General features: G+C 49.6%; 3 protein-coding genes across 6 annotated transcripts; 1 reads left to right on the forward strand and 2 right to left on the reverse strand.

Annotated features, from left to right (window-relative positions):
* Window positions 1–4115: 4115 nt before the first annotated feature.
* On the reverse strand, window positions 4116–12772 carry foxg1c (forkhead box G1c). Its single transcript, XM_015340893.2, has 4 exons — window positions 12745–12772; window positions 10677–10696; window positions 8702–8912; window positions 4116–7825 (listed from the first exon to the last, which is right to left on the reverse strand). Exons 3-4 carry the CDS (start codon window positions 8817–8819, stop codon window positions 6738–6740), a joined length of 1206 nt encoding a protein of 401 aa, XP_015196379.2. The 5' UTR covers window positions 8820–8912; window positions 10677–10696; window positions 12745–12772; the 3' UTR covers window positions 4116–6737.
* Window positions 11170–15340, reverse strand: pglyrp5 (peptidoglycan recognition protein 5). 4 transcript variants are annotated; one of them, XM_015340897.2, is made up of 5 exons: window positions 15192–15340; window positions 14219–14432; window positions 13839–13957; window positions 12770–12954; window positions 11170–11975 (listed from the first exon to the last, which is right to left on the reverse strand). In XM_015340897.2, exons 1-4 carry the CDS (start codon window positions 15250–15252, stop codon window positions 12776–12778), a joined length of 573 nt encoding a protein of 190 aa, XP_015196383.2. In that variant the 5' UTR covers window positions 15253–15340; the 3' UTR covers window positions 11170–11975; window positions 12770–12775. The 4 variants fall into 4 exon arrangements, with proteins under 4 accessions (XP_015196383.2, XP_015196381.2, XP_015196380.2 ...); XM_015340895.2 differs by lacking the exon at window positions 11170–11975 and adding an exon at window positions 12027–12107; XM_015340894.2 differs by lacking the exon at window positions 11170–11975 and having other exon boundaries at window positions 12027–12954.
* A 3819-nt stretch (window positions 15341–19159) lies between these two features.
* Window positions 19160–26201, forward strand: zgc:171929 (C2H2-type zinc finger protein). The gene is made up of 4 exons (XM_006627689.3): window positions 19160–22399; window positions 23626–23819; window positions 24605–24788; window positions 25244–26201. Exons 1-4 carry the CDS (start codon window positions 22291–22293, stop codon window positions 25552–25554), a joined length of 798 nt encoding a protein of 265 aa, XP_006627752.2. The 5' UTR covers window positions 19160–22290; the 3' UTR covers window positions 25555–26201.
* The last annotated feature ends 1 nt before the right edge of the window (window position 26202 follows it).

The raw sequence follows: 26202 nt of genomic DNA on the forward strand, positions 1-26202 counted from the left end.
TTATCGAAAATAATAGGGGGATAGTTTTTTTTTGTCTGTATTTGTTGCTTTTGGTGGGTTTTGCTCTTAAAAAGGACAAAGAACGGAAACAAAAAAGAAAACAGTTTAAAATATGCCGTATCATGATGTAATTGTTGAACCTGCGGTCGTGTGAGAAGTATCTCGTCTGGAGGCCGTGCTTGTAAATAAACGGCACAGAGCCAGACCTGATCTTACATCGTTCACAATCGGAGGCAGCAAACTCCACACGAAAACACAAGACGTTTCCAAATACAACAACCTAGTACAAACTTAGCAAACGATAACACAACACTGCACAGATACTAACACATTCACCCGCCATTTTAAGGTTCCACATTCTGCCATCTGTGCAGTATTTGATCTAGAGCAATATGTGAGCAACTCATTTTAACGGTGTTGAAACAGACTATTTTTTCCTCGTCGTTTTTAAACTAAAACAACAAAAACGTCTAACGGGTAATTCATTATTATTATTATTATTATCATCTTATTATTTCTCTTTTTTTCTTATCTTAATTATACAGTATGACTGTGCCAGGTGTGTTTTGTTGCGCGCCTGCATTCGCGATTCGCTTCCTCGTGGTTTTTAGAGAAAGTAAACGTCTGCTTCTGATCAATTATTTGATGGAGGGCGGTTGAAATTAAAACTATTTTTTTTATTTGGGTTGACAACAATAAACGAGATACGCGTTATCCTAAAAATGAAACTGCTACTGCTACTCATGCACAAGGACACTTGTCTTTGAACGCACGTTAAAGAGCAACACCTGCGTACTTACCTGAGCCCTCGAATGAGAGAAAAATAACTCCCTATTTATTCATTGTAACTTTTGTCCTTTACAACTGAGTGTTTCAAGGTGCCGAATGAATAAAGGTAAAGTAAAGGTGGTCGCTCAAGGCCCAGAAAGCTCTGTGTCCATCAGCCTCTAGTTTTTTTTTTACCACAAAATGATAGGGCAAATGTTCCTCTCTGATAGCGCAAGAAACTTCACAATGAAGTGTAGGGAAATTTGTATGGTTGCTAGTCGCTTAATAATCGGAAGAGCTCATCCTGTCTTTTCTTGGGCTGGATCGGCTCCAACAATATGGCTGGATGGCTTGTTTCACACTCCCACAACCTTTTGTGTAAAGAGGTGCCTCCTATTCTCGGTTATAAATGCACTTTTACATTTTCCATTTGTGACCTCAGGTTCGTGTTTCACTGTTCATTCTGAGGAAGTCCGCGCTATTGATTTTATCAGCGCTTTTGAAGATGTGGAATACTTGAATCTCTTCTTTGTTCCAGACTCGGATCTTCAGTTTAAGCCCGATGATGTATCTGGTTGCTCTTCTCTGGACTGATTCCCGAGCAGCAGTGATGTCTTGTAAGCTGATGACGAAAATTGTACACAGTGTTCTGAATGAAGTCTGCCGCGGTATAATTGCAGCATAGCAAAGTTTATTTATAAAATGCACTACAATACAGCATGCAGCGGTAGTTGCTGGCAATGAAATGTCTTTAAAAGATTTGCATTCTACCTGAACTCTATCCTAGTATTCTGGGACGACATGACGACAGTTTGTTAGTCCTATAGCCAGGGAGCCGACTGATTTGTAAATTTCCTTTGCTGCGTCTACAGTGTGTACTTAGTCCTTCTAACACTGTTTCACTCAAATCTGAGGAACACGAAATATGTAACTAATAAACTAATAGCAGACAGGTGTGTTCTTAAATACGCCATACTGTTGTTTACACCGTTATTGTGATTGTGTTACTGTCTACTGTCTTGTCTTCTGTTCTATTTACATACTGCACCTGAGAGATTCATGAGAAACACTGTTCACTGGACTGTCACCCGTGTCAGTATAACGAAAAACAAAATGGAATTGAATTTTAAGGGAATAGAAACAAGGGGATCGACAGATATACGACCTTCGAGTTATCTTTCTGAGAAAAACGCACGGGAATATTAATCTGTGAATACTTTCAGCTTTGGGCTTTATGTGAATTCTTGCTCGGAATGTGATTAAATTACAAAGGCAAGTTCAAGTAGGTTACGCCAACGGCCGCTGGCGAATAGGCAACCTCTTGAACTGACAGGTACTGTGCACCGGCAGCCTCCTGCCACTTGCACTCTCAGGACACATACGAACAGCGCTAAATACCTCCTGTCCTTGTGTCGCTCTCGCACAATCCGTAATTGTATTTTAAATTGCAATTATATCATTTATTGTGTCGCAATCCGAACCCAACCCGTCTAAACTCCTGTCCTCCTACTCTTCAATCGCTCCTAACGAGCTTGCGGATGAAGATTCCATCGCCGCGGTGTGCTGTCCTGTTCGCGCATTGATCAATAAACCCGGATTGATTGACTGGCAACACTGGGTTTTGTGTTTAACCGTTGAAAAGTAATTAGCATGACAAAATAAATGAAACGCCGTATTTTAAATAAAATAAATAGAAACGCAATGAAAATGTAATATTACCACACACACACAAACTACGTATCAATTATTCCAGATTCTTAGTTGTTCTGAAGTATTCACAAATGTATTTTCGGACATTACGATTTTAGGTGTAGTTTGTTAAATTTATAAGACAAATCGGGGTGTTATCAATACATTGAATTTGGGTTACTAACAGGAGAAAACTAAGTAGTCGAAAACTGAATAATAATAATAATAATAATAATAATAATAATAATAATAATAATAATAATAATCCTCACACCTGAAGAAACACGTTGTGTTTTCTTTCTTATTTTTTTTTCAGCATGGAATAAATCTATTACTTGTTCCTTTGAATAATAATAATAATAATAATAATAATAATAATAATAATAATAATAATTTCGAAAAAGAAAGTATTATTTAAATCACATCTGCTTTTACAACTCACGTTAGGCTTTGCTGTACGTGGTGGTGTTTTAGGGTAAAATAAAGATTTAATCGAAAACAAAGTGTGTCAGACTCCTGCGGGTGTGGCTGGAACAGACGCCTGGAAGTTCGGGCCCGAGTGTGCTGGGCCTGCGGCCGGCGGTACCGGGTCTGAGGGGTTCCGACAGCTGGGGACGGCCTAAAAAGACGATTTATCTGAGGGGAAAGCTTATAGCGTTACGCGTGTTTTCTCTTCCCATAATAATTTAATTGTTTTTACCCGTCAACGTACAGTATACCTGTTTTTACTATTCGATGCATATTTTAACACAGTACTAGCGACAGGCAACAACACACCTATTTTTAAGCAGGCAGGAGAACTCTGGTGGGTAAAGTTAACAGAAACGAACTAAAAGAATATTTTGAACAATATATTGAACTCCCAGCTCTGCTGGCGTGACGCCGCTGAGCCAGACCAGGCAAAGCGCGGGCGATTCTCACGGTGGACGAGCTCCGGCTCAGAGAGACAGCTCTGCAACCCGGGGCTGCGCATTCCTACACCCAGGCTGTGTACAGACCACCGGCGGGAGAAAAACATTAGCCTCTTGTTCCTTTATTTTGCAATTTCTAGCTAGCAGCTGCAGCAGTCGTAGGGGATCGAATTATATACCGGAGGAAAGAAACCTGATCATCTAGTTGGAACCGGCGTGTTTTGAGGCTGTTCTGTCGCTTAACTCAACAGTTATAAAAGTATTTATTATAGTATTTAGAGATTAACTTGTGGATTCTATCTTTACTGTAATGTAGCCTCATATGGTATTTTGTATACGATAAGTGTTATTTATGATTTTTCTTTCACTTCTTTATTTTGCTCTTGTATCAGTCTTTTTTTTATCCCACAAAACATCCCTAACAAACCCAAAAGTTTAGCTCGTCAATAAAGCTGACATGGTTTTAGAAGCGCTCTTCAGTCAGCACCGCCCTGGGACTTGGACAACACACCTGATTGGACTAATTGTCCTCTTAATGGGTTCAATTAAGTCACGAAGGTCCGGGAAGAAAAAGAAAGTGGGGATGAGATTAGCGCGAGCCCGGGGCTGCCCACACCAGTACAGAGACACCCCTCCATCAACACACACACACACACCTCATCTATAGAATCACAATCTGACAAATACAATGTTCTCGTTGTGCAAAAGAGCGTCGAAATATTCAAGGTAAATGAATGAATCAGGATGCAGAGTTTGCAGCGTTTTTATTAATGGTTTGAAAACTGTAAACGTGTTTGTCGAAATTCCCACACTTTATACATCTATAATTTTAATATATAGAGAGCACAGTGCATGCAGCTCTCAAGATGAGTCACCTTTTCCTGGTCGCAAAAGTCGAAATTGTCCTTTAGAATCCTGTTTCTAAGGAAGGGTTCTGCTTTTGATAAAATCTTAACAAACATACATTTACAGGTTTTATCTTTTATGTCAAATTCCAGGAAGAATGTACACGCCTGAACAACACGTTCCTGCCGCCCGCGGTGAAGTACGGTCTCCTTTCCCCGCGGCCTTCCGTTAGTCAGGAGCTGCTCCAGTTCGGAGCGCGACCGCCGTTAACGTTAATACTGCAATTCGTGTCTCGTCCGTGTCGGCCTCAACACTATTGTTCAACCTGAAAAATCCCTGCAGCTTGAAAAAAAGAAAAAACGGGACGATTTTCAAAGCGTTTTCGTCTGCAGTTGCAATATAATACTTAAGCGTCTCTTTAGATCATTGAACCACCAAGAAAATGCGCGTTGAAAGTGTGTCAGGCCGGGTTTTCAAATTATTCCTCTGTGCTAAAACAGCAACCCATCACCTCGCAGTATTGTGCTGGAGTATATGGGGATGCGGCGAACCTACACCCGAAACACCTGTTCAAATACGGTTGTGAGAAGCCGCGCACCGATTTTATTTTAAAAAAAAACATCCATTTGCCTAAATCAAAAGTACCTTGTTTTGGGGGTGATTTTTTAACGTTTCTTCAGGTTGATGCCGTTTAACTGGACATCCACGTTAAGAGGTTTTTTTTTTTGCACGTGTTAAACCAGTCAGCGCACTGAGCTCCTGATCAGACCCAGGCGAACCCAGAATCCGGTTCTGCAGAGCGGGCTCACCGGCAAATATCATGTTTGACTCGGCTCCTTTTCTTCTGAGCCGTACTGTACATGTTGAGAAAGTGTTCGAGTTATTAACCGAGCCAGATTTGGAGCGAAACCAATAAGTACAACGAATGAAATCATCACTTGCTCCCCCCAAAAAAAAACAAAACAAAACGTAAAGTTAGAATTTATTCCTTTTGCTCGCCTTAATCACTGGCGAAACGGAAAAAGGCCTTCGGACAGTACTGCGGGAAAACTGAACTGGAGAACTGACCCCGGAGATCCTCAGCTCACTTGTGGAAGAAAGCACATTTGATTTTGTTTTGTTGCACTGTGGGAACGGTACCCTGACAATGCCTCCTGTTAGAACTGAAATTATTATTATATTCTGTTTTCATCGTGTACAGCAGGCACATGTCCGAGTGAGATGCTGGTATTACAATGGCATCTGTTATTGTAAGGCGTCCGCAGGGGTTCTAGTAAATTGAAAAGCATTAATTGCAACATAATTAATCATTAGAATAATTACAATCTGTCAGGAGGACATGGTTAGTTTTTGTTATTTTCTAAATTAAGAGACAGACTGAGGAAAATCAATTCAAGGATCAAATTCAGCGCATTTCGCAGTTTAAAAAGATAAAACCCTAAAGTTTTTAAGAGCGGTTTGAATAAACACCTCTTTAGTTTCGATAAGCAAATAACGTGTCTCTTTCCTGAAATTATCAGAAGCTTGTGCACAAGCAGCACTGTGGACAATTTTCTAAAAGCCTACCTAAGAGCCAAATAAAGACTAATATTATTCAACACTATCAATACATTCGACTGTATCGCAGTGTTTATGTTGTCTGAGAACATATGAAAATGTTTTTGTAAAGTAATAATTGAAAGATAATTACTAAGAAGGGCTACTAATCCAGACCATACGATCTGTGTTGAATTCTTAAGCAGCTCGACTTTTAAACAGAAGAGGCCTGTGCGCTGTATTTCAGCACAGCTACTAGTCTGAAAGCATTTGTAAGGGTCAGGTACACCCGTGACACTGGAGAGAAAACACGAGAGAAATCTCCACGGGCACGGTGCCCTCAGCTCCTCACGGCACGATATGTCATCTTTTGGTGACAGGGTCTTGACCCGTTTAAGGGGCGCTCACCGAGAAACCCCTCAAGTTCTTCAATCCTATGTAGGCGGGACACTTGCGGTGAATTTACTGGCTGCAAAACCGCAAATAATTTTGCTAAATGTCGGTTTCGTTCTAATTGTTTCTACTTCTATGAATTTAGAGAATATCCGTTTTTACAATAAACATTCTGCTGCCGGTGTCAGTCCTGGTTCGGGGTCGCTCGGAGGCGGAAGCGACCCGGGCTGATGCTGTCCGCGAGGATTGCGTTTTCAAAACCAGGCCGCGTGCCTTTGCTCCGATTTCCACAACTTTTAAAGCTGATGTCAACTAAACATATATATTTTTTCGAAACGCTTTGAAAATCCTCCCCTTTTAGCCGAGCCATTGCAAAAATGTAAAAGATAGTTTTTAAAAAAATAAAACGAAACCCACAAAAGCACGTTTTAAACTCCCTGTCCACAAATACCTGACAGCTCTCGCCTTTGTAGCAGCTGGACAAGTCGACATACCTGACACAAACAAAGCGAGTCCCAGGAAGCACAAACTGGTCCCAGTCCTGAACTCCAGTCACAGCACAGCGGGGGGCACCCCGACCTTCCCGCGCTCCTGTCAGTGCAGTGCGGAGTTGAAGGGGCTCCCGGGTCTCCCCTGGGTGAAATAGTTGGGGAACTCCACTGCTGACAACCCCGCCACGTAGCTGGACCCACCCCGCGCGTGGAGCCCCTGCCCCAGAGCGGGGATCTTCTGCGGAGAGGCCCCGGGCGGGGGCGTGGGGGGCCGCGGGACGTGGCGCGAGAAGAAGTAGCTGGCCTGCCCGGCCAGCAGGTTGAGGGAGCAGGGGCTCAGGCCGCAGGGCAGCGAGGAGGCGGCGAAGGAGGCGGCGGCGACCTGGTGGTGGTGGTGGTGGTGCAAGCTGTGGCCGCCGCTGCCCAGGAAGGAGGGGTCCGCGGCGCAGACCGGGCGCGGCGCCTGGGCCAGAGCGGCGGCGTGCGGGGCGAAGTAGGGCGGCGTGTAGCCGGGGTGCTCCGGGCGCTGCAGGGACAGGAAGGGGGGCACCGGCCAGTACAGGGAGCCGGCGAAGGCCAGGCCGGCGGCGGGCGGCGGCAAGCGGCCGCCCCGCTTGAAGGCGAGCTTGGCCCGGGAGGAGGCGCTGGAGCGGCGGCGGAGCTTGCCGGTGGTGCCGCCGATGAACACGTCGTCGCTGGAGGGGTCCAGCATCCAGTAGTTGCCCTTGCCGGGGTCGTCGTAGTGGCGGGGGACTTTGACGAAGCACTTGTTGAGGCTGAGGTTGTGGCGGATGGAGTTCTGCCAGCCCTGCTTGTTCTCCTTGTAGTAGGGGAAGTTGCGCATGATGAACTCGTAGATGCCGTTGAGGGTCAGGCGCTTGTCCGGGCTCTGGCGGATGGCCATCATGATGAGCGCGTTGTAACTGAAGGGCGGTTTCTCGTGCCGGGCCTCCCGCTGCTCCTCGCCCTCCGCCGCCTCCTCCGGTGCCCTGCACGCGCCCCTGCCCTCGCGGCTGTCCTGCCCGTCTCGCGCCTCGCCCGGTTCCTCTCGAGCTGGCGGCGGCGGCGGCTCGCGCTCCGGCTGCCCCGTGCCCTCCGAGCCCTCCGCTCCGTCGCTCATCGCCTCCTCCTGGAGCAGGCTCTTGATGCTGAAAGGAGACTTGTGCGGGAGCCTGGGGGCAGCTGTCCAGCCTTCCATGTCCAACATCACATCCCGTTAGAGAGAGAGAGAGAGAGAGAGAGAGAGAGAGAAGAAGTGAAAGAACGGACGAAGTGGAGAGAAGAAGAAACGGCGACTGGGGCGCGCGTTCGCACGCCTACACGCACGCGCAAACCCACGCACGCAGGACGGGCTCGGGGTCCGCGTTTGTCCCATTCAAGCGAGCCAGTCTCTCTGTCTCCGCGCCGAGCTCCCCGCTGCAATGAGAACAGTCCCGAGCACTCCGTAACCCAAGACGCTCACCTGTGCGTCCTGCGCTTCGCGACCGCCTCCTGCCTCGTGTTCCCCCCCGTGCCCCCGGCCGGTGCACTCCCCACGGGCTGCCCCTCGCCCACGGCACCGCACTCGCCCACAAGCCCACACAGACACGCGCGGCCCGCCGCGGAAGCCCAGGCGGCAGGCAGGTGTGCGCGCAGCACGGCACCCCGGTGTCTCCGCTCCCGGGCAGTGACCCAGGTCTCCGCCCTCTGATGCGGGCTTCTGCCTGTTTGTTTCAGGAGGTCATGTAAACAGACGCGACAGGCGAAACAGCAGGAGAAAATCATACCAGTAAGATAGAAGCTGTATCGAGGCGTCTACCAACAACTGCAGCGAGCAGATATTACAATACTGTCGCAGTTCACCTGTGCACAGGTACAGGTCTCCAGCGATTACCTGTAGACGACTCTCAGAGAAAGAGTTTCAGCAAGAAATCACGTCAGACTATCACAGTTCGCAATGCTTTAATGTGACTTATATTAAACAACTATTCGACCTGGGGATAGTAGCGAACTGTATCGCTTCGTTTTGGACTTCGGTGGGATCATTTAAGGCTCGGGTTCCCGTTACTGAAGGTCTTTCTAACTAACCTAATAAAACCGCGAGCTGAACTGGGATCTTCTTGAACAGAGCCTCGTCTTCATCGCGTGGCTTTGCTGTCGTTCCACGCCGCGCGCTCTCTGTCCGTATCGCACTTTGTATCCTCATCCCTTCCCGGAGGGAGTTCGCTCCTCCCTCCAGATTCCTGCTGTTTTCCTCCGTCCTGGGCGCCTGGGTTGCCTGTTCCTCTCGACTGCCTCTCTGATCATGAGAACGTGCAACAGAAGTTACCGCACAAGGGAGAGAATGTCCAGCGAACCCATTTGGTAGTTTGCGAAGTAGTCTGAAATTTTACAGACTTCCACTTCCTGGAACTCTCTCCCAACTCACATCCTAGACTCCTCTTATTGCTAACCGAAGAAAACTCTTTCTCCTTTTCTTGCTGTCCGCAATTATAATTCGCACTGCGCCTTTTCGGAAATAAAAACGTTAATTACGCGTGAAGTTTATAAGTATAAATGTTTATGTATTATTTTACATTATATCTATATATGCCGATGTAAGTGATTGAAAATACTGTGCCATTTATTTGCGGTATCGTGTTCTTCCACTGACGACACGTCACTGTCAGTCGGCCTGGATCACAGCAAATGTTAAACAGCAGCACAGTTTACAGTATCACCAGGGTCTTAAAATAAAATGCAACACGAATGAAGCGATATTTCTAAGGACGAACTAAAGAGCAGTGTAAAGATGCTAAAATGACAGAATGTGTGTTTTCTCCCAGACACCGAAGCCCGGCTCGGCGGAGACAGCACCCCCGCGCCCACAGTCCCAGGGACAACAACTCTGCACTGCACTTCTTACAGAAAGGACAGGGCCCGACCCTCAACGTGCTCACACACTGAGGGGTTCAATTAGCGCAAAAGCGCCGAATGCAGGTCGGGGATCTGTATAATTAGAGCTGCATCTAATTATTGAATAATAATGACAACGGTTCTAATTAAATAGACCGCTGTGAATTGCGGCAGCCCCACAGCCCAGCGGATCAGGTGGAGGAGTGTCCGAACAGGAAAAGATGAGCCGGTATGTTAGACGGCAGGCATTTTTACAACCCGCGAGCCCGATCCGAGTCTTGCAACTGCTCAGCTGGAATCCAGGAGAATCGCTGTATTCGCGCTTTTCAAACGGCCAGCAGCGGTACACGACACGTATGCGCGTACTTCAGTCACGGAACGAAAAACCACATCATATTTTAAAATCTGCCGATTTTATCTCTAGTAAGTGGACATGAAAGCAGCATGATTATTAGCCGTTTTAAGGATGTCAATGTAATTTACCGAGTAAAGATTCTAAGGAAAAGGTTTGCAGACTTACCTTTGAATTTACAAAACCGTGTTAAATATATAACTGTTTGCAGTAACAGCACTGTCCGGTGTAGTGAGAGGTACTAAAATGACGTCGGTGCCTGTACTCACTCCGGTGCTTCTCAGTAAACACTTTTTTAAACTCACCTCGAAACACAGCAGTTTTATTGTTGTAGTTGCAGCCCAATAAAATGATAAATATCAACCGTATCTCTTTAATTTTACATCAATCAAAGGCTATGGGTCTAATGTTTGGTGTGATACCTTATGTACACGGTGTCGGATCTATATTCAATTAAGATATAAAATATCTAAGGAACAAGTAATAGGTTTATTCCATGCTGAAAAAAAGAAGAAAGAGAACACAACGTTTCGACCGTGGAGCCTTCTTCAGGTGTCATATAAAATATCTATATATTTTTAATATATCTATTAATCTTAATAGATATATTAAGATATAAAATATTAAAGGATTATTTCAAAAAACGGACTTGAGAATCCTAATGAGTATTCTTTATAAAACACTCGGGTTAAAATTCTTCAGGGAAATAAGTAAAACATTAAATCCACCCCATATACGGATTTTAGGACTTGTGTTTCAATTTGTTCCGTTTTGGGAAACTGATATATTAGACACGATGCGAACAAGGAGACTGACCTGAATGGCCTTTTTCGGATCTGAAAAAAAAAACAGCAACGAATTAAAATACATGAATACAAACTGAATTACCTGCAAGTACAAATTCATCCGTTTTCCGAAGAAAACGTGGAGTCTTGTTACAGTGGCTATTTCCCCTTACTGTTATGATCGATTACTTGAAATGACTGACAGTCCCGCGTTCTGAATAAACGACCAGAAAATACTGAGCAAATTTAAAGGCGATCCTGCTCCCCCGCGCTTGTCGTGCAGGAAGATCTCCTGGCTTGCAGAGAATCAGTTGAATTCACAGCACGTGTTCTGAAGCCGATTTTGTCAAGCTCTATCCCGCACAAATATGACACTGAACCGTGATCATCCTGCAGGGCATTTCCACGATCCCTGCGGGAGGTTACCCGTGTTTACTTTCGCTGGGTTGTTGCCGCACTGTGTGTTTTACGCCACAGCGACTTTTAGAATTGGACGCCACCGAAGTCAGGCGTACTAGAAACAAAATAAATAATAACTGAAAAATGTACATCAGAGCCATGTCGGACGAGCTAAAAGCCCGTATTCATCGAGGTAAGACGAGCCACCCCACCCGCACACGGGTTTAGAGAGCTCGGCAGGAGGAGGAAGGAGGTCGCGGTTCTCCTGTCTGCTGCCGGCGGTGGACCTGCCCCGCCGGGGGACACGAACCGCGAAGTGTCCGGCCCCTCGGGGGGAAGCGAGTTACAGGGCCCAAGTGGCCGTCTGACCAACGCCTGTCCAGAACGAAACATTAGATTATTTCAGCAGCACAGGAAACGCGACGGCTGTGAACTGAACTGGCGGTTGATCCGCTCGCGGGGAAACGAGGGGTCGAACTGTTTCACGCGGCGATCAGAGGAAAGACGGGCTTGTGGACCAGCATCCGGACACAGACATGTGGGCGATCACTCGCAAGACAGAACTTCTATTCGAACTCACATGCTCTATGTTGCCCTACATATAGTATGCGTTTTTACGCCAGGCTTATATGGAACTGATAAAACCAAGTTTAGAAATAAAACGAGAAAAATGATTCTTGTTTATTCCTCTTAAGAGTGTAAAATAACGCAGTGATTAATCTGCTATTAATCTGTTATTACTAAGTAGAAGTAATGATACATACATAAACATACATATACCAGTCTTGAGAACTTAATCGGTCTTGAATGGTACTGTAATCCCACATTTATGTTCAAGGCACGATGTGGACTGTACCTTCCCGGTCCGTTCGTGTCAAAGTCAAAACACCCAGATCTTCTATACTGATTGCTGGTGAAAATTGTGTTTTTCCTTTATAGCGTCATACCGGAAAAAAAGAAAGAAGTTCAGGACAAAAAAGAGTTTAGAAGTGGCCCAACACATTCAAACTTTAATTTACAGCGGGCGACCTGTTGTCACTGGTATGTGTCGTTACTGCGCCACCTAGCGGGAGAAAATGGGAACACGATGGTTTTAGCAACTTCTTCTGGTGTCACATAATCAAGAGACGTCTGAAATATCTTCTGAATTCTGAGTCTTACACCCGATTTCCTTGTTCATATCCTTCCAAACCAGTGCACCTTTTCACAATGTGGCGGTTCAGGATTTTAATAGCTCACAGGTGTGCAGGTACATCTGTCTGCAGCGCAACGAGACAGACCAGTCACGCAGACCACAAACTATTTCCACGGAAGAGTAAATCTATGATTGCCAGACAAGGTCTGTGACAATTGATCTCACTAGAAGTAATATAATTAACTGACTCCGAGAGTCAGTTAACGCGTGGGGGCCATACCGTCCGTGGGGCAATAAGAGATCAGCAGACGAACACCGGCGTGGAGCTCATCGGCTGCAATCTATCTGTGTCCAATAGATGGCGCACTGCACTTGAATGGTCGTCAGCATGAGTACATACAACCCCAAAATCCTAAATCCGAGCTCAGCTCTCTGCTGCATCTTTGAGCCGAGTTTGCATTTCTGCTGCTGTAGATTCGTGGTCATTTTCAAAGTAAAACTTTCTCAACGTGTTAACAAGCCACAAGGCTTCTCTGGTGCTGGTTCTAATGTGATGCTCACGAACCTCGGCGCGCTGTTTGCGAAGGTGCCTTTCTTCAGGGCTTGAAGTTGGCAAATTGCCTCATGGCTTGGTAGAGCTGGTCCCCCGGGCACTCTGTGTCACCCACATCACGATGTCCCAGCAGGGTGAAATCGGGGCGCAGGTGCCCCTGGGCCACCCCACAATCCAGGAGCTGGCGAGCAGCAGAGAGGGCGGCCAGGCTGGGGGCCTCACCTGGAAGACACGCAGACAGGCGTGGCTGCTCTGAGCTGGGCCCGGAGCCGTGCAGTGCCAGGGCTTGTGTTCACTGAGCAGGGGCAGGCAGGGAGCTGTGTCAGCACGCCCAGGCTGCACGGGAGCAGCTGAAGGTTTATCCCACACCAAACCTTTTCTATGCATCTCTTGCAGGAAATGCCCAGCTATTTACACTGGTGGCACAGGAAGGAGACTGGCAGACTGTTTCAGGGAACGTGTCCGGGCCGAGACGATCAAAGATCTCTCCAAGCCCATAGTTTCCCATTTCACCTCTAACGGCCACAATCTTTCTGAATGTCTGCGTTCTCACAGAGGAGTGTCGGAACTCCTGTTGCAGAAAGACATTCGAAACAAACTAGGATCACACCTTCCCTCTTCTCTCAATGACAGACTCATTTCCTCCTAAATCCTCTCTGTTCATCTGCAGATCCTGACTCCTCCTGTTGCCCCCGAGTGTGGACACTCATTCTCTCCTGCCTCATGCCCACTGCTCCCTGCTCCTGCCCCCCTAACCTACTCTGTCTAGTGTCCTCCAGCGCTTCATCCACCACGGGCTCCCCTCCCCTCCCCTCCCCTCCCCCTCACAGCTGAGCAGGGCTCCACAGCTGAAACGTTTGCTTCTCCTTCCTTGTCCGTCCAGTATGGAAGAACCCTTTACCTGCTGCTCAGTATTCCCAGGCTGAGCCCCAGTCAGGCGGAGGGCTAGACGGGACAGGCTGGAGCAGACGGCACTGTTCAGGCATGCCGTACCGCTGCCAGTCCTGTCGCTGGCCACGCGCAGGGTGCCCACAGTGAGCCCGTCCTCCAGGGGGCACCCCCCATGATCCAGAGACAAGCTCTCACAGGGAGAATTTGCTGCTTACTGCTGAAGTGCCCCATCAAGGCGATGCCCAGGGAGTCGGCGTTGCACCGCTTGGCGTGAGCTCCCACGATGCCCCAGCCCCGGCCCTCGAACACGCTGCCGTCTCCTCCAATCAGGAAGCTACAAAAAAGCAGAAGCTGCTCAGGTGAAGCCTGGATGAGCCGTGTGCCGTGGGGACAATCACGCCCTGCCAGTCCAGCTGAGCGCCAGTGAGGCTGCACCGGCGTCAAAGCCGGAACAGGACCATGCAGGACAGCGCGGACCATGAAGCTGAATCTGTGTGTCTCGGCCGGGCGCGGCGTCCCTCCAGCCCAGCGTTGGGGAACCCCTGTACCCCGACAGCCCGCCGGTTCAAAACGCTCCAGCAAGGCGTCTGCTTACTTGTAGCCGATGTCGTCGAAGCCGCGGCCCTCCATGTGCGCCCGCTGGATCCTCCGCGCCAGCGCGCCGCAGGAGTCGGCGCCGCCGCAGGAGGCCAGGGCGGTGTGGTGGATCACGGCCCGCACCGCGGCCCCCGCCATGTGGCTCCGGGCCCGCGGGGCCACCGCGCCCCACTGCTGGCGGGACACCACACTGGGGCACCGGGCTGCAGCGCCTGCCGGGCGAGAGAGAGGCTGGAGCTGGAGATAAGTAACAGGAGGGCCGAGCGGCAAGGCCCAGCGGGGACGTCTCAGCTCTCGCTGTCTCCTCAGTGACACTGTTTTGAATAGTTTACTGCCCCCTGCCTTGACCAAAAAAAAAAAGGAATCACGTGACCAAGAATCGTGTGACCACCCCCCCTGCTGGCTCTGCTACACCGGCTGCCAGTCAGATGTAGGAAGTATCTTCAGTCCTGACAAACACCACTACTCCACAGGTTGTACACGCCCGGGCCGCCCGCAGCAAAGTCACGTTTCCTGTACGAGAGGAGCGTGTCGCTCGTCTCGCCGCGCACAGGTCCGGGTATCACGGTGGTTTTCGCCCGAGTTAACTTGTTAACCGAATCTGACAGGTTTCGTTAACGAATCGCGCGGTGCGAACGATGATGAGAAAAATAAGACACTCCTTTTTAACCGATTTCTTGCCGAAGTATTCTGCAGACGCCATTACCCAAGGAATTGCGTTCGATGGATCGTAACAATTGTGTAGGAGTCATCAGCTAATAAAAGTCGGATCTAAAAAAATCAAACATGGTTTAGCAACTATTCCTCGGGGTATTCGCAGTTGTTAACAATTTACAACTCAAACTATTATCAACTTGCTATTGAGTCCCTAAAGCATAACGCGCTCACCTGTACTTCAAGCTAACTCTGTGGATTAAGAACCACCCGAGGAGAGAGAAACAGTGGCAGGAACAGGGCAGTCACATTCTGACCTGATGATGAGTCCTGGGACCGGGGTTTCCTCGGGTCCTTTCCGCGGTCGGACACATCCATTTAAAATCCCAGCTGGCTTTCCTTGTCGCGGATCGATCAGCCCGGGCGCGCGCAGCTGGATCAGGTGCCAGGAGTTCGCTCCTCGGGATGGGCGTGACCACGCGGAAAAGCACCCAATCAGCGAGGGCTAATTCGGGCTAAACGGAAGAGCGAATTTCCCCTGTACTTTCCAGAATTTCTTATCTGTACTTCTTTCATTTAGTTAATGTCCAACTAATCATTTTTTATTGCTTTTTAAAGCCTACGAATTACAATGATCCGTCAGCTGAGCATCTATATTTGTACTGGATGTTTTATGACGCTTAATGACACTTCAGGAATGGCTACCGGTGTAGGAGATTATTAACAGCTGTAATCCCACCCCTACCCTCCCGCCAGACTCCTGCTCTGTATTTGTCAATATCATCGATAATTCGCTTTCTATGGCTGTGGGCCCTTCTGCCTTAAAGACAGACTGCGTCAACCACTCAAATACTAAAGAAACCTGGCTTGGATTCTGATATAATAATGAACTACAGACTCATCTCTAAATGACCATTTCTATCTAAGGTTTCAGGATGCTTGGTGCTCAGCAATCACAGGCTCACCCTTCCAGTCCAGTTTTCACTCTAGATAGATAGATAATACTTTATTAATCCCGTAGGGAAATCATGGTCCTGAGACTGCTCTTGTCAGGGCCGTGAATGGTTTGTTTTATAAGTAAGGGATTATAAGTATTCTTATGCTCCTTGATCTTAGTGAGGCTTCTGATATAGTAAATCGTTCAATGTTGTTCAAATGCTTGCAAACATTCTGGTCTGTCAGTTGATTTGCATGACGTCAAGCTCTGGTTGAGATCGAACTCCTTGAAGCTCATTAATGACAAAACGGAAATTTTACAGGTGGGACTGAAATTGTCCTACAGGTGGCGGCAGAGAGTCGCGCTTACGGCGGTTATACGTTCATATAACAGTGACGAAACATTTAAAAGCTACACATTTAAATTCTAGTATTCTCTCCTGTTTTAACGAAGGAGCACTTGTTCACGGGCATATATAAAAGCATGACGTGCCCACAGACGCAAGCCCTTAGTGCTCGCTAGGTTTTCCAGCCCTCTGTATAATCCTCACCTCGTCCCCGTCACCAGGAGCCGTCTGTGTGGACTCGGCGCTCTTGGTACAGGTGGACTGAAGTCCAAAACAGACAGGTGGACACAGCAGCTCCCCGCTCCCTGCGACGGCAGAATATTCAGGAGCTAAACGCCAGGATCGTTGGGATTCTCCATTCATAAGGAATGTAATTTAGACTACTAGGAAGTGCCTCGTCTGGGCTCAGTGGTTGTAGTTACGAGGTGAATCACGTGATGCCCTTTCGGCTCTATCAGTTTTGTGTACGAGCTGCCAGACCAGACAGCAGCATAAAAGCATAAGCGCTGTTAAGATACGAGTATGTAAACGATCATTCATATACAGCTCAAAACCTGACCCGAGAGGCAGCCTCTTTTGTCTGGCTTTGAGGTAAATCTGGAAAGCCAGTCCTCAAACGAAGATTCAGCCGGGTGTGAGGATCCAGGAGAGGGTCTCTGGATGATGTTCTCAGTTATCTCATGAAAAGCTGGAGCAGACCAAGCCTGCACTGCACTGCTCCTTGGCCCCGGGCACTCGAACCCGTCTCCAGGCCGTAGACCTAATCCCCAATGCCCCGTCTGTTCTCCCTCTCTCGCCGCAGCCCTGAAAGCCTTCCTGCTCTCCCGCGCTGCCGTGCCTGGCCTCTTTACACATGAAGCTCACAGGGAGATGCTAATCTAATTGTTGTCATTCGACAAGCACTGGGTTTCAGCAGGGCTCATGTAGGAGTCAAACCCCTTGCTCTGCCCTCTGTGTGCGCTCTGGGCAGGTGCTGTCCCGTGAAAATCCCAGCCTCCCCGAGCCGTGCCGCCTCCCCGAGCCACCAGCAGCTTCCTCTTCCTCCCCACTCCCGGGAGCGTGGGGCGGTCCTGCGCACGTGGTGGAACCAGTATGCTCTAGCACTTCCCTCAGCTTCCTCATGATCTGAAATGCTGAGATCAGTTTGAGGAAGAGGTGCAGCTTCTTCACAGTATTCAGTGTACGGACAGTGTACTGCTCTGATCTACCTTCTGTAAATCGCCCTCTTGTTGACCTCTCTCCATTTACCCATCATGCCACATCTGCTTTTATACACACCCTCACCAAAAAAGACCAGTGTGATTAATTGCACTGACCCTTCCTGTCCAGATCCTGGGAAAGGACCATGTCCCAGATTTCCAAGGACTGGGAGTCCTATACTAGCTAACTAGGCCTTCTGTGTCACTGCTGATGAGAGGGCTGATGTGAGCAAGCTCATCCGCAGGCATGGTTATTAGTGCATGTGCCTCTGGTGCATTAGGCCAACTGAGGGCAACAGCACACCTGGCTAATTAGTCATTTCAAAAAAACATCGGAGGTTAATAGCAGCAGGTGAAAAAACGTAGTAAGCTGAGCAGAACGTTACTGCTGTGGAGCCTTCTTCAGGTGTGTGAAGACCCAAAGAAGGCTTCACAAACTCAAAGAAGGCTCCACAGCCAAAACATTGTTTCTTTTCTTCTCTTTTCAGCAGGGAAAAAACCTTTACTTGTTCCTATGCTGCCTGCGCATGCTGACGCAGTCACCTACTTGAGCTAGAGAATTAAACAGCAAGTCAGATTATGATCCAGACAGAAACTACTGAGTGGATCTCAAGCTCCACAATAATTACTGCTGGAATGGGTCGGACGTACCAGGGTCTCTCTCTAAATCTGGGGTGATCTCTAATGCTTGAGAGAGGTAATATAGAAAAGTAAAAAGAGCTTAAAACAGACATCAAATGGCAATGTTGTTACATGAACCCCTAAGTTTTAACACACCTCAAGTTGTGTTGCCTCTTTCCTGTCTTCTGAGCTTGAAATGGAACTATAGCTCGATTTTATTTTGAGAAGCACATTTTGCATTAAACAAAAAAAAATTAAAATCCGTTCAGGTAGTACATACAGAAGAGCACATACTTTGTATTTGGACTATGTATACAAACGTTTTATGCAAATTAGAAGTTTTCTTTCTTTTTCTTGCTTTAATCTACCCCGGGGTGCGTTTTGAGAAATGATTCTATTCTTGGCAGCAGGAAACCTCCCAGTGTTTACAAAGGGGCCCTGGGGCGCATGACCGCGATCCGAAGCTTGGATTTCACCTCTGTGTCAAATGGGAAAGATTTTTTTTTGTCTCTCCTGAAAATAATTCCGTAGTCATTTCCCTAGTGAAAGGCGGGGGAGAAGAAGGGATTTGCATACAGTTAGAGCAGCGCTGTGACCAAGCAGGAGACACAGTACGCTGAACAGTCACTGCTCGCCTTACAAAAACACCAGCTGCGCTCCGCGTGCGCCGCGCTGTGCTCGCCGCCTGTTTCCACTTGTGCTCCGCTGTCATCTGAAAACAAAAAAGACAACGTCAGTTACAGTCCGGTGAAGGCCTCTTGACTAAAACCCCTGCTAACAGAGACAGGGTCCCGACACTGAAACAGGAATGCTGTCAGTGGGAGACGACCGCAAGCACCTTGCTTAGCGACGCCCCTCCCCTCTCTGGCACGTCTTTGTAGAAACACCCCAACACGTCTTCCAACGCGCCGGCAAGAATTCGATTGCTGAGCTAACCTTTCTGTTCCTCGGTCGTCTCAAATGCTCAGTGACTCCGACCCACCTGTGCGTTTTCCACGGCACAGCGCGGCCGGAAACGGACCCCAGAACCGACCCGAACCACGTAAGAGGAAAGGAAACACAAAAAAATCGTCTGCTTAAAAACAATGAAGATGCACATGCGTTCATGGCAAGCCCTGGTATCGCCTTTAATATTGTGTCACATTCCCTTTAAGCACAGTTCCGACGACAGTACATTCAATTGATTCTATGCCACTCGCTCAAAATCTGTGAACGCGAATTCAAAGCAATCAAGATAAAAGTGGGGAAATTAATATATGACGCTTATAAGGCCGCAGATCACAAAGCGTTTTCCAAAAGTCCCTGCTTTCTTGTGAAAAACGGGGATTCGTGCACGCCTGCGACCACAGTTACACAGATGATTTTGCACAAGAAATCAGCGTTTCTTCAGTGGGAGCCGGGGGGTTGTCAGGCAGCAGCCCAGCCCAGACCTCGAGCGCAGGAAGTGGCGCAGCTCGTCAGTGGCGTTTTTAAAAATATCCCGTCTGTCCATCGAGTTTCCCACCGTGCTTTTGACCAGGGGCCGCTAGACTGCTACACATAGACTGTTAAAACACGGCAGACTTCGCACCAAAGGCTCTCGGTGACCGTTAATGGCCAGTCGTGCTGTTCTTTGCTCACGGGATCATGAATCTTGTGCTTTTATTGATGGTAGTAGAGTTACGTGCGAGTCACTAGTCTTTGAAGAGGTGGACGGTTCTACCGCCGACTTCTCTGGATTTGCCTAATGTCGTCTCTGGCGCTCGGCGCTGTTTTGCATGCTCTGTCTCCGGAGCCACGGAGCTCACGGGTGCCTGCACAGTGCCTGCCGGATGGGCGCAGTTATTTGTACGCAGGGCCGCTGCACGGCGGAGACCCGGCCGTGGAGGGAGATGTGGCGGCCTGATGTGAGCTCTGGACGAGGAGCACCTCTGGCCTTCCTTTCCAAACCGCAACGGGCAATTAGCTACTGGACCGACCCTCTAAATAATGTGAGTTATAGCGTCAGTGTCCTAGACCCCTACACATTGTCGTTAGGTTTTCACAACTTTGTATCTCAGAAAAGAAACTGTACTTCAAATTCACATCTCTTTTTAAAATAACTTGCATGAAGGCAAAACACCACCATGCTAAATTAACAACACCATGCCACTTGGACTACTCCAGCCCCTGCTAATTACATCATGTGAATTTATCTCTGTATTCACTAGGAAGAACAACACCCAGGAACTGTACTGAAAGATGAGGAGAGTGTTTTACTCGCAGTAAATTCGGCTGAACCCCCCTGGATGAGCGAGGGAGAGCGATGGGTTGTGAAAGCTGTGCGTGGGAGAGAAGGGGGTTCCCTGCAGTATTAATGATGTTTAAATTGATTCATTACAGATTAAGGATGATTGAACTTGTCTGTTGTCCTCTCTTCTGGACTATCATTACAGACTCCATGAAACTCGTGCGACCCTTCAGAATCTGGACGTATCTCACCAGTGATAGGTCTGCTCGGATTTTTCTGGGGGTAGTCAGGCTGCATGTCAGGTGTGTCTCAGGTTAGGTCTCGAACCCTCTCCCTGATACTGCTGCAGCTAGCCGAACGTGGGGGGCCCCAGAGAGCCACACTGGACACCGAGAGGCCTTGTCCAGCTCCCGAGCAGCTCTCTGAGCACAGAGACAAGTCCTGGCTCTCCTGTCAGGGTTCGAGAGGGCAGGAAGGAGCTGCGACCGAGTGACACGCCACTGCAAGCGAGCGAGCTGTGCCCGTCACGGAAGAGCTAGTCAAATGAGCGGAGATCAGGCCGCTGCGCGTAGGGAAATGACCGCCGCGCCGCGCCCGCGTCGGTTTGCTCAGCTGTGACGTGCTCTTGGTCAATCAGAGGTCAAGCGAAAGCAAGGCGGGACGCAGCGCGGGGGGCAGTCTATTCGATGGCTAATGGCAGGGAGGAAGGGAATGATGTGAAACCATGGTGTTTATCCACCCTCACTCCCAGAGCGGTGTGCACTGCTGGATTCAGCTCTGGATTGGTTTTCTCTAAATCAGTGCAGTTAACAGGAGTGCTGCTTCCCAGCTCTTGGGTTCAGCTGCACACTAGGGTACCTGCTGGTTGGGTGGGGTTACCATGTTCTTCCCCACATTCATAGGAGTGTTTACCAGGAGCTCCAGTTTGCTTGCACCTTCTACGAACACAAAGGCCAAGGTCTGTCGCGTCCCTGTATCATCCCTGTGTGGACATTGTGGTGCTCTGGTCACGCCTCCAGTATGCATCTCCGTCCTGCGTCCTGTGTCCCCAGACAGGCTCAGGGTCTCCAGGAGGCAGTACTGTCTTTCCAATAATGAAGGCATGCACGAAACTGGGGGTCTGCAACCTGGGACTCTTGTTGCATCTGCAGAGACTGTTTTTCAGATCTCACAATTACGGCTCCACACCAATCCTATTTTTTCAGAGTCTTTTTCTGTGCTGTCAGAAATTCTGCTCAAGTGGATTTGGAGATCTGTACATGTGTATCGAGACGCACAAACATACTGTGAGCACGCAGAGACATGAAGACAAACAGAAGGACAGCGATTGTCCTTTCATCTCTCCCTGTGCTCCAGAACAATCGGAGTGATTTTAATAGCAGTTAACAAAAGGCACTGCTGCCTCCTTTCTCCACCTCCTCTGAACTCCTCTGTGCAGAATGCCGCAGGTGATTTGCATGAGAGGGATGCTAAGACTGACAGGCCAGATTTGCACAAGTAGCCCATGCAAACGAAAGGGAGACTGTTAAAGCTCGGCTGTATTGAAATACCGACAGGTGTCTCAGCTCATTGGCTCAGCGGGGATGTTAGGAAAATGAGCGCTTTGATTTCTTTCTTTTTTAGAAGGGGGCATGTTTGCGTGTGAGGATTGGTAGGGGGGGTCGGGGCATCACTAAGGTAAGATGACACCTGCCTAGCAAGGAGCACAAGTTAAAACTGAGAGCCAAGAAGAGTTTGAGACCACAGTGCAGTCGGACACGATTCGTGCTGCGAACACACTGCGATCGCCTCTCCCGCCAGCAGACCTGCGCCATTTCGGGCCGCTCTCCGCTCGGACTGGAACAGGGGGGAGCCTGGGGTGAGAACACGAGGGGGTGTTGATAAGCGACTCCGGGTTTGCTGAGCTATCAAAGTAAGCAACAGCTGAGGCTCAGAAAAGTGATTCAAAACCCTTCCGTGATTTCTGAGAACCGGAAGGAGAGAAGGCGGGAGGGTCAGAGGACTGTGTGCGGATTAGAACTGACCCCGGTCCGAGAGAGGGGGGCGTGCTTTCAGAGCTCGCGGCAGAGAGGGGTCTTTCCCGAAGCAGGGAGAAGCGAAGAGGATGCCCCGTTCCTTCCTGGTGAAGAAGAAGCAAGGTCCAACCGGGGGCTGGAGATGGAGTGATGCCACAGACCTGCCCACTGGAGAGACAGCACCGGAGACACTGTCAGGTGAGAGACACGCCGAGAGCATCACCAGCAGACTTGAGGGCTTATTTCTGCATTTCCTCCCCTTCCTTTCCCCAGATACACTTGTGATATACTTTATTGGCCATACACAATTTCTTGCATTAGGCAGGACGCACCTGTAATACTGCACACCACCTGACAGTCACTGAAAACCACACTTCACAGTCTCACTTCACAGGGCATCTTCCATTGAGCCATGTTCCAACACCCATCCAGCTCCCGAACAGTCACTAATGCAGTTTAATACGGTCCTGAAAATGCTTGCTGTAGTTTATTTCATAGCTGGGATAGGACCTTTGTAGTTATTTTCTGACTCCCATTTCCAGTGTGCTGTGCAGATTTTAAACAGGTTAAAAGTGGATATTTCAAAATATTTAGTTTTGGTTGGACCAAAAATCTATATCACAGAAAAAGATGAGGGTTGATTTTTTTTTTTTAAAGCATGGCACTAGTACTGAATTTCCTCATGAGGTATGAGGATGTTTGCTTTAATCATGGGTCTACAGTTGCAAACTAATATCCCTTGAGCAGTCAGGAAACAATTGCCCTAAAGTTACTGAATAGCACCATTTTTCTAGGGTTCATACTGGCAAAACAGAAAGCAGAATGAAGAAGATCACTTTATTGGCCATATACAATTTCTTGTATTAGGAATTTGTCTTTTTGCAGACCCCAGTTTGCTCTCCATGAGACACACAGGGGGAGAGAGAAGCTTGGGGTCAGAGCGCAGGGTCAGCCATTTATACGGTGCCCCTGGAGCAGTGGGGGTTAAGGGCCTTGCTCAGGGGCCCAACGGAGTAGGATTCCTCTGCAGACCACAGGATACGAACCGGCAACCTTCCAGTTAGAGGGGCAGCTCCTGAGCCACAGAGCCACCGCTCCGCCCCAAGCTGACGGCACCGGTTGTTCCCAGGACCCCGCCTTGCCCAGTACTGATCGGCCCGAGCCTGGTTAGCATCCGAGATCGGATGGGATCAGGCACACATTCAGGCTGGTGTGACCGTAAACATTACAGTGTTACAGTGGGAGCTGCATCAACACCAGAGCAAACAATCTGCCAAATCACTGAGCGGTAGGAGTATTTGTTGGACAAAATGGACCAACAGCTGGGGTCAAAGAGAGCCTGATTCTCTTGCCTCCTCCCTCACCTCTTATCCCCTGGTCTCGGGTCTGAGCAACATGGTCCCCAATGATCCCTCTGTTCTCAGGGAGTGCAGCCACGCCAGCCCCCCCCGAGGCACCCTGCCCTGTGCCCGCTGTGCCAGAGCCCGCATGGCAGGGGGCGCCTGGGCAGGCAGGGCTGAGCTGGCACAGAGAGACCCCCAGCCTGCCCTCGCCTCTGCAGCTCCCCCAAGCCACCATGAGCCCCTACAGCACCGTGCCACCTGTACCCCGTGCCAAGGTGAGCAACCGATTTTTTTACTTCTGCTCTGCTTTTAGCTCACTGTTTTAACCATGTATAAGGTACAGTGTCACAATCGACACAGTATTGAATATGTTCACCTGTGTCTCCTAATCCCCAAATGATTTGTCGCACACGCTGCATGTTAGAATGTGCACATCTTCCTCACTCACTTCACACACCTCCATATCTTTCCTCACACAATCTATCCATCTCTTTCTAGGCCTGCCTCTTCCTCTGGTACCTTCCACCTCAAATAACAAAGAGGGTAATGGAGTTTGAGGTGGAAGGTACCAGAGGAAGAGGCAGGCCTAGAAACAGATGGATAGATTGTGTGAGAAAAGATATGGAGGTGTGTGAAGTGAGTGAGGAAGATGTGCTCGACAGAGACAAGTGGAGAAGAGCAACCAAAGCAGCTGACCCCAGGACAGTCTGGGACTGAGGCTGTGGAAAAGAAGAAGAAGAAGAAGCTGCATGTTAGAATGTGTTCCTTTATCACTGGACAGCGGCAGTAGATTTCTGTTCTTTTCTCCGACTGCTGGACTGTCCAGCCGCTCATGTTTCTGCGCTGCGGCTTGGCCTCCGCCTCAACGAGCTCACACACACACTTCCTGCAGCACGGCGCACTCACGTCAGCGAAGGTGTGGAGCAGTCCATAAGTGGAGATGAAAACCAGTTTGTTCATTCCGGTGAGGCCCTCTCAGCCGTGCAGGAGCACCGACTGTTCCCACTCGGCCCTGGTGCCGGGGCTCTGCTGGGCTCTGACCCTTCCCTCTCGCCCTCAGGGCCGGGGGGCTCACGCGCAGGGAGACTTCCTGTGCCTGGTGTGCAACAAGGTGTTCCCCCTGCAGCGCATGCTGACGCGCCACCTCAAGTGCCACAGCATGGTCAAGAAGCACGTGTGCCGCTACTGTGCCAAGGGCTTCAACGACACCTTTGATCTGAAGAGGCACATGCGCACGCACACGGGTGAGCACGCAGCACAGAGCGGGGGGGGGCCGGAGGGCAGGACGGCACAGAGCCGGGGGGGGGCCGCAGGGCAGGACGGCACAGAGCTGTGGGGGGGCCGCAGGGCAGGACGGCACAGAGTGGGGGGGGGGGGCGCAGGGCAGGACGGCACGGGGCCGCGGGGGGGGCCGCAGGGCAGGGGCCCGGGAAGAGTAGTCAAGGTAGCAGTTCCAGGCCGACGATGTTACTGGACCACACTGCAGGTGGGGCACCAGAGTGGGCAGTGTTGCCAGCCCCAGCCCCTGAATCCTGGGAAAGATTTTTGAAATTCAGCTCTTTGGCAGCAGGTTGTTGACAAAGAGAAGTCGGATGTTTTCTGCGATCTAGGGAGCTTCCGTTTCCTGACCTGCCCCTCCTCTGGGGACAGAAGGGCAGGCTGCCCGGCCTCTCACCCCTCTCCCGCCTCTGCCCGCCAGGAATCCGGCCCTACCGCTGCGAGCTGTGCGAGAAGGCCTTCACCCAGCGCTGCTCGCTGGAGTCGCACCTGAAGAAGATCCACGGCGTGCGGCAGCAGTACGCCTACCGCGAGCGCCGCTCCAAGATCTTCGTGTGCGAGGACTGCGGCTTCACCTCCACGCACGGCGAGGAGTACTACCTGCACATCCGCGAGCGCCACCCCGCCAGCCCGGCCCTGCGCCGCTACTACCGCAAGCACGGGCACGCCGGCGCCCCCGGCCACAAACTGGGCGCCGTGGTGCTGTACCCCGGCTCCGGATACTACCTGTGAGCGCGCCAGCAAGGCTCCGCACCCAGACTGCTCCAGCCAGAGGGGTGCAACAAATGAAAACCAGCGGATAACCCCCCGATTCGGGACACTGAGTAATGCCCCATGAGCACGTCTGCCCGAGGGACCCTGCAGAATGTAGGGCGGCGAGTGTAGCTCAGGGGTACCGGGGTCCAGATCAGGGCGGTGGCTCCTGTTTCGGCCAGGAGGCACCCCACAGTAAAACAGAACTTGTCCTCGGCGTCTGTAAGCCGGAACTTTCAGGTTCTCAATTCAAAACCAGCAGGAGTGGAGTCTGTTCCCACCTCAGCGCTGAGGCTTGGCCCAGTCTCCACATCCAGTCAGATGGTCTGGATGGGGCACGTGGTCAGTCTCAAATTCACTGTGGAACAGGGTTTGCAGGAGCTGAACCAGGCCGGACAGCACTCAACATCAATTAGACCTGGAACAGCACCCCCGTCACCTCATTATAGTCAAGCAGGACATCTGCCTGTCCTGTGTCATGGTAATAACCAACCCTAAGCACAAAGGACTAAACGTAACCCTGGAATCCCGCAAACCGTTTAGAAGAAAAATGGTAGCAAAACAAAACATCATTGTTCTTGTGTTCGGTGTAAAAAGAGTAAAAGAATCTGAAAACCGAAACTGCTC

This window comes from Lepisosteus oculatus, chromosome 3 (genome assembly GCF_040954835.1).
Source record: "Lepisosteus oculatus isolate fLepOcu1 chromosome 3, fLepOcu1.hap2, whole genome shotgun sequence".
NCBI lineage: Eukaryota > Metazoa > Chordata > Actinopteri > Semionotiformes > Lepisosteidae > Lepisosteus > Lepisosteus oculatus.